Source organism: Caretta caretta, chromosome 2 (genome assembly GCF_965140235.1).
Source record: "Caretta caretta isolate rCarCar2 chromosome 2, rCarCar1.hap1, whole genome shotgun sequence".
Classification (NCBI taxonomy): domain Eukaryota; kingdom Metazoa; phylum Chordata; order Testudines; family Cheloniidae; genus Caretta; species Caretta caretta.
The window spans coordinates 183,946,296-183,958,668 of record NC_134207.1 but is presented as its reverse complement, the minus strand read 5'-3'; the positions used below and the strand labels follow the sequence as shown (position 1 = coordinate 183,958,668).

At 42.2% G+C, this 12,373-nt stretch overlaps 1 protein-coding gene across 13 annotated transcripts in view; it reads right to left on the bottom strand.

Moving 5' to 3' along the window:
* The window catches only part of LRRFIP2 (LRR binding FLII interacting protein 2), a 143,128-nt gene that overhangs the window by 123,130 nt on the left and 7,625 nt on the right, over positions 1-12,373 (bottom strand). For all 13 annotated transcript variants that reach the window (XM_075125648.1, XM_075125650.1, XM_075125649.1 and 10 more), the window contains exon 2: positions 3,273-3,426. In XM_075125648.1, coding sequence (XP_074981749.1) covers positions 3,273-3,362 — 90 coding nt within the window. In that variant the 5' untranslated portion in view covers positions 3,363-3,426. The remainder of the gene's footprint in view (positions 1-3,272; positions 3,427-12,373) is intronic.

Sequence of the window (12,373 nt, the reverse complement as noted above, 5' to 3'; positions counted from 1 at the left end):
AAAATCTGTGATAAAATCTTAGCCTTACTGATGACATCAAGAAGGTTGAGGTGTTTAATGCCTATTTTGCTTCAGTTTTCAATCAAAAGCTTAATAGTGACCAGATACTCAATTAATATTAACAAGAGGGAAGGAACACAAGCCAAAAGAGGAAAAATATGTTAAAGAATATTTAGATTATTTGGACATATTCAAGACAACAGGGCTTGATGAAATGCATGCTAGGACACTTAAGGGATTAGCTGAAGCAATCTCAATTGTCAGTAATTATTTTTGAGAAAGCATAGAGGACAGGTGAGGTCACAGAGGACTGGAGAAGGGCAAACATATCTTTAAAAAGAGGAACAAAGAAGGACCCAAGGAATTACAGACCAGTCCACCTAACTTTGATACTTGGAAAGATGTTGGCATAAATTATTAAACATCTTGTAAACAAATACAGAGTTATAGGGAACATTCAGCGTGGATTTGTCAAAAACATATCATGCCAAATCAACCTAATTTCTTTCTTTGACTGTTACTTGCCGAGTGAATAGGGGAAGCAGTCGACTTATATCCCTGCAAGCCTAACGTTTTTCAACTGAATTGAAAAGGTGTGCACTTAGTCTTCTTTCTAAATGCCCCTGCTTATAGACACTGATATTGGCAGGTACATGTAAACCATTTTCATGACCACAGACTGTAATGTCACAAAAACAGAATGATGTCTTCAGTACAGCATCCACAAGACAAAAATTGGACTGTAAGAGTGGAAGCACCAGAACAATCCAAAATATCTGAATTAATATTCTGTCAAATTCAGGGCCCCATAGAACTTGGCAGTTAATCTGCCATACACCAAGCATGCTCACAACTTCAAGTTGACAGTGGGGAGAGAGTGCAGAACCTCATCTCCAAAACAGAACAGCTTAAGAGAAAGGAAGATCTTCTTTAGTTGTTTCCAAAGTGGAACCAGTTTTTCACATTTGGGGCCAGATCTCTAAAAGAAGTCAGCTCTTATTTAAGCACCTAAAGAAGATTAAGTATATCTTGATTTTAGTGCAGTTCCACATGACATTCTCCTAAGCAAACTAGGGAAATGCAATCTAGATAAAATTCATATGGCGAGTGCTCAGCTGGATGAAAGACCATACTCAAAACAGTAATTATCAATGATATACTGTCAAACTGGGAAGGTGTAAGCAATGGGGTCCCACCCGGGTTAGTTTTGGGTTTGGTACTAGTCAATATTTTCATAAATGACTTGGACAATGCAGTGGAGTGTGTGCTTATAATATCTGCAGAGGACACCAAGCTGGGAGGAGTTGCAAAAGAACAAAAAACAAAACCTGGACACATTTAGTCTTGAGAAAAGACGACTGAGGGGGGACCTGACAACAGTCTTTAAACATGTTAAGGGCTGTTATAAAGAGGATGGGAATCCCTTGCTCCTCATATCCACTGAAGGTAGAATAAGAAGTAATGAGCTTAATCTGCAGCATGGGATATTTAGGTTATATATTAGGAAAAGCTTCTTAAGGGTAGTTGAGCTCTGGAACAGGCTTCCAAGAGAGTTGGCAGAGTCCACATCGTTGGACGTTTTTAAGAACGGGTTGGACAAACACCTGTCAACCATGGTCCAGGTTTACCTGGTCCTGTTTCAGCAAAGGGAACTGGACGTAATCCTTTCAAGTCCTTCATTTCTATGACTATGAATCTCAGGTAGCACACGCACCACATGGAAACTGTTGGCTAAAAGACTGCAAACTCAAGCACTTGCACACCATTAGTGGAATGTTTATATGAACAATCATTCAAAAGAGAAGCCCCTGATCTCAAAGATGTGTTTGGGGGTGCGTGTGTGTGTGGAATCCTTCCCGACATGATGCCCCCACAGAAGGGGTAACGGCTAGCCAGGGCTCTGCACTAGGTTCAAGGAGCCAGCCAGGCTCAGCTTTTTTTACCTCTCCTCCCAGAAAGGTTGCCTTCTCCTGGTATTCCTAGTCAGTTTCTTGCTGCTGCTTTGATGAATGCTCATGTTCAGTTATTTTAACATGATGACAACATTTTGCTGACAACAAGTGACAAAGGGGAAATGGCAATTTTAAAAAGTCTCTCTCAAACCTGAGTGGCATTTCATGAGGCCAAGAAAAGGCATTTTTCTGATCCCAAAGCTTCATCTCTGCCAAATTTCAAAGGCCTGCTGTAAACAATGAAGGCATCACAACTTTTCTTAACAAGGTCCCCAGAAACTTTTGTAGTGGAAAGTGTTGGAAAACCTAAATATAGGGATCACTGTGAGCTCCCCCTATTATGCTCATTCACTACCCTACAAGTCTAGGAGCATTATTTTACTTCAGCTCTTTAATGGCTCAATATTTGATAGTGAGGAACTGCTGCTATATTGCCAAAGATGTGATTATGTAACTATTTTATCTTATGAAATGTGATTAAATATAGATGTTCTCTGTTTACTATGGTTTCACAGTATAAAGATGATCAAATTCTGCCCTCAGATTGCCTCTGCAAACCCACTGAAGTCAACAGGTTTGCATGGGTGCAACTAAGTGCAGAACTTGGCTCAATCTTTCTCTATTCCCTTCTGTACTATGGGTCCTTGCCTTCCAGTAAATCCCAGTTCTTTTCATACTAGAACCATTCCCAGTAAGTAAATCCTCATCTCCTGTTTATATATCTCCAATACCTGACGCTTAGTAGGACCAATTTTCTCCCTGCATCAACTTCTTCTTAAGACTCCTACCAACTTCCAGTTGCTCGCCTCTGGCGAATATTCACCTGCCAGTCACCTACAAATTAAGGTGAGCTAACAATTGTGCTCCAGAAAATTTTAAACCCAACCTATATTCCTGAATAATTTTTTGAAAATTATGAACTTCCCCTGAAAGTTATAACACAGAATTTCATGTGTAATATCCACTAGAATTCAACATAAACAACCCAAAGCATGGTATAAATCACAGCAGAGATAAATATAGATTTTCAAAAACAATTTGGACTAAGCCATTTCTTTAGAAAACAAGTAATCAATTACTTTAGAATAAATGAGTAACAGCAACAATACACTTTAAAATGTTACAATAATATATTTTAGCTTAGTTTGATTTAAGCTACTACGTATTTAAATACTTCAATTTTTATAACAATTGTTAAATACGGCAACTAGTCATTGTTGCCACCTTAAGAACTATGCATGAAACAGTTTTAATTTTTATGGCTGCATTCTGGGTTTTTCATTTGTTCTTTATATGTTAGATAATTTAATATTTACAGACCTCTCTGGCAATGTGACTCAAGGCTTCATCTTCTGCAGAGAATCTATCTTTTACTGGAGTTCTTTTCCTCCCCGATCCAGGAGTCCCCATTTTTATTCTCTAGTTTCTGGATTTCTTTTGCAAGAATGAACTGGTCAAAACTCAACTTTCAGATCTGAAATAAAATGCATAAATATAATCAGGTTTTTTTGTCTTTATATGTAACACACTAAGCACTTAAGAAGCCTACTTACATAGTAAGATTTCTCTGGCATTTTTTCTGAGGGAGGAGAGAAACAGGGGAATTTCAGAATCTCAGCTTTCATTTTAGAAAAATGTCTTGCCCTTACGGCCATAGACCAGGGGTAGGCAACCTATAGCACTTGTGCCAAAGGTGGTACGCGAGCTGATTTTCAGTGGCACTCACGCTGCCTGGGTCCTGGCCACCAGTCCAGGGGGCTCTGCATTTTAATTTAATTTTAAATGAAGCTTCTTAAACATTTTAAAAACCTTATTTACTTTAATATATAACTAAACTATTGTTGTATGTAAAGACTTATAGAAAGAGACCTTCTAAAAATGTTTGTGTATTACTGGCACGCGAAACCTTAAATTAGAGTGAATAAATGAAGACTCAGCACACCACTTCTGAAAGGCTGCCGACCCCTGCCATAGACACTACATTCTATTTGCATTCAATAGAATTCTTAAGTCTGCAGGAAGCTCCAATACCTTTGCTGATGCACAGAGTTTTGCCAAGCAGCAACTTGTCATTGTCAGTATCTTGTCACTTTTCACTACTACTATTCAGAACCCCATAGGCAGTATTTAAGCTCTCACAAACATTCATTTCATTCTACTGCTGCTAGTAAGAGTCACAAGCAACAGTAGATCCAAATTCTGAAGCTATTCGCTGAGGTGGGACTCCTCCTAAAATGGAGGTGAAAAAGGGTTAGGGGCTAAAGTAGAAAAAACTGCCCCCTTCACAACAGGCTAGAAGTAGGCTAGTAGACATACATATACCCTTGCAGCCAGAAGGCCAGATGAGAAAATACATCATCACAGTAGCCATGATGTCTAAGAGAAAGAGAACACTGCTTTGTTTCAAGCAGCCAGAGGGACGGGGTTCGGGGGGGGGATTAAAGGGAGGAAAGCTCAGAGACCTACTACTTATGATATACTTAAACTTAAGATTTTTTGGTCAAAAAGTTTGCTCTGGAGCAGGATAAAATTGTATATGCCAAGTAACGGCTCACAAAATGTTTAACTGTAAGTTCCCTTTAGTAAATGGTTCTTATTGGAACTGCTAAGATGACCTTAAGTTAAATGTTAAAGCTATCATAAAATCATTGTAATAGGGAAATATAACACAACATGAACTTTGTTCAAGAGGGTGGAGCATTACATTTCTTAGCTCCTTTTCTTCTGTGAGTTGCAGGATTAGATAAGGAACTTACTTTTTATTGTATGGTACTGTACACAGCATAAATAGTATCCTATAGTATACACCGGGGTAGGCAACCTACGGCACATGTGCCAAAGGCGGCATGCGAGCTGATTTTCAGTGGCACTCACTGCCCGGGTCCTGGCCACCGGTCAGGGGGCTTTGCATTTTAATTTAATTTTAAATGAAGCTTCTTAAACATTTTAAAAACCTTATTTACTTTACATACAATAGTTTATATATTAAAGACTTACAGAAAGAGACCTTCTAAAACGATTAAAATGTATTACTGGCATGCAAAAATCTTAAATTAGAGTGAATAAATGAAGACTCGGCACACCACTTCTGAAAGTGACCCACTATAGAACTTGGCACAGAATATTAATCTTGTTTTAAAACAATTCCTGTTATTCAGATTTACTGAAATTATATTAAAGATGTAATGAAGTTTCCCTTTAGCATTTAGAATTCAGAACACCTGAATGTCTATTTTATATATACAGCATTTATTATAAGCATTATTATGCAGACTGGCAAAGCTGCATTCCACCTTCAAACCTCATATATTCAGGTTTTAAATAGGGTGACCTGGGAGGGGTCAATCTGTCAAAATAAAGATTGAAAGTGCCAGAAAAGCAAATACAGCAAGCTGCTCCTCTCAACCAACAGAACCCTTATCTGTAATGGCCTAACATGCTTTACTTTTCTGCCTCATTTATTCCGTGCCCTGAAATGCTTCTGCAGTTTTAACAAAAACAGAAAGAAAAATCTCTATCTATTAAATGTTAATACTCTCCCATACAGACATTTTAATTCTGCAATGCTTTCATAAAACCTTGCGGGGCGTAGCACAACAACAGAACTTTTGGTGCTACAATAGCAACATTCACACTCAAGGTTTCTCAAAACAGCCCTACAAAATAGATACTAGTAGCACAGTGATTATACAGATAGAGGCGGTAGCACCATTCAATAACTAACACACAAAGCCTTTAACATTAGAACATAATTTACTAAGAGAGTTTGCCAAGACACCGTGGCATTTTCCTATTCCAATAACAGAAAGTCTATCATCAAGTGCCCCCTCAAAGATAACTAGCTTGGCATGTAAAAGGGGAACACAAATATCAACTTTGCCCCACAACTAATTCAGGTTATCACTTTGTTCATTTCTTTTTCTATTCCTTTACATTCTCTCCTGATACATCTACATGTATACACAACCTAAAAACACCTTTCCCCCCACTTCCCTGGGAAAGAAACTTACTCTCAGTCCCACATACTATGATCTTCAGATTCAAGACTATACTGCAAAAGTTCTCTTCATAGTGTTCCCTCAGGTTACAAACATTATATTTTAGGCCATACAACCAATCACCTCCCATGGTGCCACCCGTTCTGATGCCTGGATCTATGCCTACAGAGTTGGTACCCCATACATGCAAAGCATTTAGACAGTAAGAGCATTCTATAAACAGACAAACCATCACTTGCCTTACCTCTTTTCAAAGAGTGTCACGGGGTCTTTAAATGCCATCTGAACAGAGTGATTTTTATTTAATGTCTCATCCAAATGTGAGTGCTAAAAGATCAACAGAAAACCCACTATATAGCACTGGATTGTCAAGATACCATATGACATGAGTGGGCAAACTTTTTGGTCCGAGGGCCACATCTCAGGATGGAGGGCCGGCTGTGGCAGGGGATTGGGGCACACGGAGGGTGGTGGTGGGGATGAGGGCTCCGGCTGGGAGTGCAGACTGTGGGGTGGGGCTGGGAAGAGGATTGGGGCGCACGGGGATGAGGCTCCAGCTGGGGGTGCAGACTCTGGGGTGGGGCTGGGGATGAGGGTTTGCGGTGCAGGAGGGTGCTCCGGGCTAGGATCAAAGGGTTTGGAGGGCGATCAGGGCTGGGGCAGGGGATTGGGATGCAGAGAGGGCTCAGGGGTGCAAGATCCAGGTGGCACTTACCTGAAGTGGCTCCTGGAAACAGTGGCCCATCCCTCCTCCGGCTCCCACATGAAGGTGGGGCCACGCTGCTCTGCGCACTGCTCCATCTGCAGGCAGCGCCCCCACAGCTCCCATTGGCCATGGTTCCCAGCCAATGGGAGCTACAGAGCCGATGCCTGGGGTGGGGACAGCATGCAGAGCCCCCGGCTGCACCAGCTTCCGGGAGCCAAGCAGAGCTGCTGCACACATGGAGTGGAGCAAGGCAAGACCCCGCTCCTGCTCCCCAGCTGGAGCTTGAGGGCCAGATTAAAAGATCCAATGGGCCAGATGCAGCCCGCAGGCCGCAGTTTTCCCACCCCTGCCATGAGTACAGCTTTTGCTTTGGGATAACAACAACCACTAACAATATGGAACTCAAGTCCCAAGCAGCAGATACTAAAAAGTAATTTGTATCTTGAAGTCCATCTATTCATTCTTGGAGAGCAGAGCTGTGCTATGGTACGAGGCTTCCAGCACACACCTAGCAGTTGAAGTGTTTGAACTGCTAACCTCTCCACACAACAGCAAGCAGAACATTTGAACCACAGGGTGTGCATGATCTGTACAGCCTGCTGATGCTTTCACCTATCTACGTTTGGCTGTGGTATTGATTTTATTTTATTTTTTTTTTGAGAAAGACATGTTCATATGTAACCTACATTGACATGTTAGTTTTAAATGTATTGAGAGAGAGTCTGTATAACCAAGCACCTCTGTGGATAAACAAGAAATAAAATTATATACATAGATTCATACATTTTAGGACCAGAGGGAACCACTATGAACATCTCCTTTATAACAGCAATGACAGAATTTCACCAGGTTATTCCTGCTTTAGGCCTATAACTTTTGGCTGCACTAAAGCATGCCTTTTTGACATTCAGTCTTGATTTAAAAACTCCAAAGAGAACCCACCACATCCCTAAGTGGTTTCAATAGTTAATTACCCTCACTATTAGAAATGTAGGCCTTATTCCTCATCTGAATTTATCTAGCTTCATCTTCCTGCCACAGAATCTTGTTATGCCTTTGTCTACTAAACTGAAGAGTCCTCTATCATCAGAAATCTTCCCTCCATGTACTTAGACTATGATCAAGTCCCCTTTCTCTTGGTTCAACTGAACAGACTGACATTCTTTAGTCTATTACTGCAGCACAGGTTTTCCAGAACTCAAATTGTTCTTGTAGGTCTTTTCTGAACTCTTTCCAATTGTCAACATCATTTTTAAAGTGTCAATACCAGAAATGTGCACACTACGGCAGCAGTGGTCTCACCAATGCCATATTTAGTGGTAAGAGCATCTCCCTACTTCTGTGATACTCCCCTCACTTATAAATCCAAGGATCACATTTGCTTTCTTCGCCACCCACCACACAGGGAGCTCATGTTCAGTTGATTATCCACCATGACCCATAAAATTTCTTTCAGAGTCACTACTTTCAAATACATAGTCCCCTGATCCTATAAGTGTGACCTACATTCTTTGCTCCTCTGTGTATGACCTCACCTTTAGCTTGTATGACCTCACCTTTAGCTTCAGGGCGGATAAAAATCAATGATTTAAAAAAAAAATCTGATTTATTTAAGTTGGATTTTTTTGATAAAATTTTTGAGGGAAACACCTATCTAAAGATGTTCTTAATTAAAACTATTATAGCTCAAAGATATCATCATGGAATAGGGAGTATAAATTCTAATTCTATAATATAAGACAATATATTCATGTAAAGTTTAAAAAAATTTTCTTAAATGAGTTCCAATAGTTCATGAATTAGGGACCCAATCTTATGGGATTCCAGGGGCTTCTATATAGATTGTTTAGGTTAATCTTTCTATCTACCAATGGGACTCTGTGCTCAGTCTAGAAGATACCATCAGAGATACTTAGTTTTGCAGTTCTCAAACTGTGGATTTGTGTCCCCAGAGAGAACATGCTTGTTAACAACAAAAAAAGGTTTTAAATAAATAAATAAATAGAGAGGTGAGAAACAACAGACCTCAACCCGATTGTCCCTCTGCAAATTTGTGTACACAGAGTCAATCCCTTACCTCTCTTAAAAGTGCAAAGTTGCAAAAAGTTCAATGAATAGAAGATTGTTGGGGGTGGAATAGATCTGGACAAGGAGAAGAAGTCTGGAGATAAATGTGAGAAGGCAGTAGAAACAAAAGTGACACTTTACCACGCCAAGCCAGTAGCAAGTATTCTGGAATCATTACAGCACAAAGCATGGAAGCAAATGGTCCTGAGTTTTGGTCACATTCAAGCAAAATTCGGTCTATATCTTTCTGTGTTAGCCTCAGTATAGTGACATCATTCATCGTCACCTGGTTGAAATAGGAGAATTTTTGTAAGGGAACAGTAAGAGGACCCCGATCATGCTGGGCTGTTAGCACTTGGCTAAACGGGATCATCCCGGAGAATAGCCATGCGGCCGTGGGGAGGGGTGAAGGGATCATCCCGGAGAACAGCCAGGCAGCCGGGGGAGGAGAGAAGGAATCATCCCAGAGAACAGACATGCAGCAGGGTGGGGGGGGGGGGGTGGTCTGTGCTGTACATCCACCCGAAAACCACAGCCCCTCCTTTTAAATGTGAAACCCAATCCATTGCTTGCTCTGGGAAAGGAGGGCGCTGCAGTTTGAAAACATTCCCACATGTTATGAAGGCGTAAGAAGCCAACCCCGTGTACCAAAAGGCTTACCATGGCTGCCTGGAAACTAAATTTTGTTGTCCACCCGTGTGTGTGTGTGATGTGTCACCATACTGGCAGGCGCTCAATATAAAAAGGCAAAATGCGACCTTGTACCTAAAGCACATGTGCTGTCTGCTGTGAATTGCTTGATTCACTGCGAAAAAGTCTCCCTTTTGTTCTCAGAAATGTATCATCTTAAATTTTACTCTCCCTTCTTATCTCCCCCAGGTGTAAATGTTTCTACGCTCCCCCTATCATCTCCGTCCCTGAGGTTATCGCAGATTAGAAAGTGAAAAAAATGCACTCACAATGACTGTTTGCAGAGCTCATGCAGTTGTCCTGCACTGACAGGGCACAGCTTAATGCATGGAGGCATTCAGTGTCAGAGACCAGGAAAGAATTGAGTGAGTGCAAAGAGTGGAGGTAGAACGCAATCCTGAGGCTAATAGGGGAGCAAATGGACATGATGAAGCATCCATTGGGGGAGCAAACATCTGTTGGAACTGCAGGAAAGCCAACAAGAGCACAGTCCCCCGCTGCATCCACTGTATAACCGCATGCCCTCCTCCCCAAGTTCCATATCTGCCTCACCCAGATGCCCAAGAACGCGGGGGTTGGGGGGGGGGGGGCGGGAAGGCTCCGGGCACCCAGCCACTCCACTCCAGAGGATGGCCCAAGCAACAGAAGGCTGTCATTCAAAAACAGTTTGATTTTTAGTGTGGCAACAACAAGCAATGTGACCTTGTCCTTCCCTCCTCCCCCACCCCACCCGGGCTACCTTGTCCGTTATCTCTCTTTTTTTTTTAAATTAATACAGAAAGAATGCATGGTTTCAAAACAGTAGTTACTTTATTTCGAAGGGGGGGGACGGTGGTTGGCTTACAGGGAATTAAAATCAACGAAAGGGGCGGGTTTGCATCAAGGAGACACACACACATACACCTGTCAGTCTCTAAGGTACCACAAGTACTCCTTTTCTTTTTGCGAATACAGATTAACACGGCTGTTACTCTGAAAACTGTCACACCGTAGCCTGGCCTGTCATGAAACTGGTTTTCAAAGCTTCTCTGATGCGCAGCACGCCTAGCTGTGCTCTTCTAATCGCCCTGGTGTTTGGCTGCTCAAAATCGGATGCCAGGCGATTTGCCTCAACTTCCCACCCCTCCATAAACGTCTCCCCCTTACTCTCAGATATTATAACGCACACAGCAAGCAGCAATAACAATGGGAATGTTGGTTGCGCTGAGGTCTGACCTAGTCAGCAAACAGCACCAGCGAGCTTTTAAACATCCAAAGGCACATTCTACCACCATTCTGCACTTGCTCAGACTATAGTTGAACTGCTCCTTACTATTGTCCAGGCTGCCTGTGTACAGCTTCATGAGCCATGAGAGCAAGGGGTAGGCTGCGTCCCCAAGGATAACTATTGGCATTTCAACATCCTCAAGGTTAATTTTCTGGTCTGGGAAGTAAGACCCTTCTTGCAGCTGCTTGCAGTCCGGAGTTCCTAAATATGCGAGCGTCATGCACCTTTCCCAGCCATCCCACGTTGATGTCAGTGAAATGTCCCTTGTGATCCACCAGTGCTTGCAGCATCATTGTGAAGTACCCCTTGCCATTTATGTACTGGTTGGCAAGGTGGTCCAGTGCCAAGATGGGAATATGAGTTCTGTCTATTGCCCCACCACAGTTAGGGAACCCCATTGCAGCAAAGCCATCCAGTATGACCTGCACATTTCCCAGAATCACTACCCTTGATAACAGAACATCAATGACTACATTGGCTACTTGGATCATAGCAACCCCCACAGTAGACCTGCCCACTCCAAATTGATTCCCGACTGACCGGTATCAGTCAGGCATTGCAAGCTTCCACAGCGCTATTGCCACTCACTTCTCAACTGTCAGGGCTGCTCTCATCTTGGTATTCCTGCATTTCAGCGCGGGGGAAAGCAACTCACAGAGTTCCAGGAAAGTGGCCTTATGCATGCGAAAGTTTTGCAGCCACTGTGAATCAGCCCATACCTGCAACACTATGCAGTCCCACTAGTCTGTTTGTTTGCCTGGCCCAGAATCGGCATTCCACTGTATCAACCAGCCCCACTGCCGCCACGATGTCCCAATTGCCACAGCCCGTGCTTTCAGGAACATCTGTGTCCATGTCCTCATCAAAATCCTCCTCGTGCTGGAGTCTCTTAGCCCGGCTCTGCATATAATCCAGGATAATGAGCGAGGTGTTTACATTGCGCACAACAGCAGCGGTGACGGTGAGCTGAGCGGGCTCCATGATTGCCGTGGTATGGCATCTGCATGGGTAATCCAGGAAAAAAGATGCGAAACGATTGTCTGCCATTGCTTTCACAGAGGGAAGGGCGATTGATGACATGTACCTGAAACCACCCACAACAATGTTTTTGCCCCATCAGGCATTGGGCGCTTAACCCAGAATTCCAATGGGCAGCGGAGACTGCGGGAACTGTGGGATAGCTACCCACAGTGCACTGCTCTGTAAGTCGATGCTAGCCATGGTAGTGATGACGCACTCCGCCGACTTAATGTGCTTAGTGGGAACATACGCAATTGACTGTATAAAATCGACTTCTAAAAAGGACTTCTATAAAATCGACCCAATTTTGTAGCGTAGACATACCCAAAGAAATGCAAGGCCTGGTTACCCAAATAGAACATTTCTCATGATGTTGTTTCTTCTCAGGAGGAAGTTGTGTTGAAGATGATCTGGTGATGTTCTCCTCCTAATACAGCATGCCAAGAAAATCCTCCAAATATTAATGAATAACCTGTTGAACTGGACTTCATAAATATCTGCTTCAATTATCTTTGGTAAATGAAATAACCAAACAATCATTCATTTTCTGATATAGCTGATATAATCTGAAAAGTTTTCAAAATAAATCACTTAAAAATGTATAGTGTGTACCTTCTAAAAAATGAAACCTACATCTATCTCTGAGTTGTGAATTATATGTATTAAGGTTATA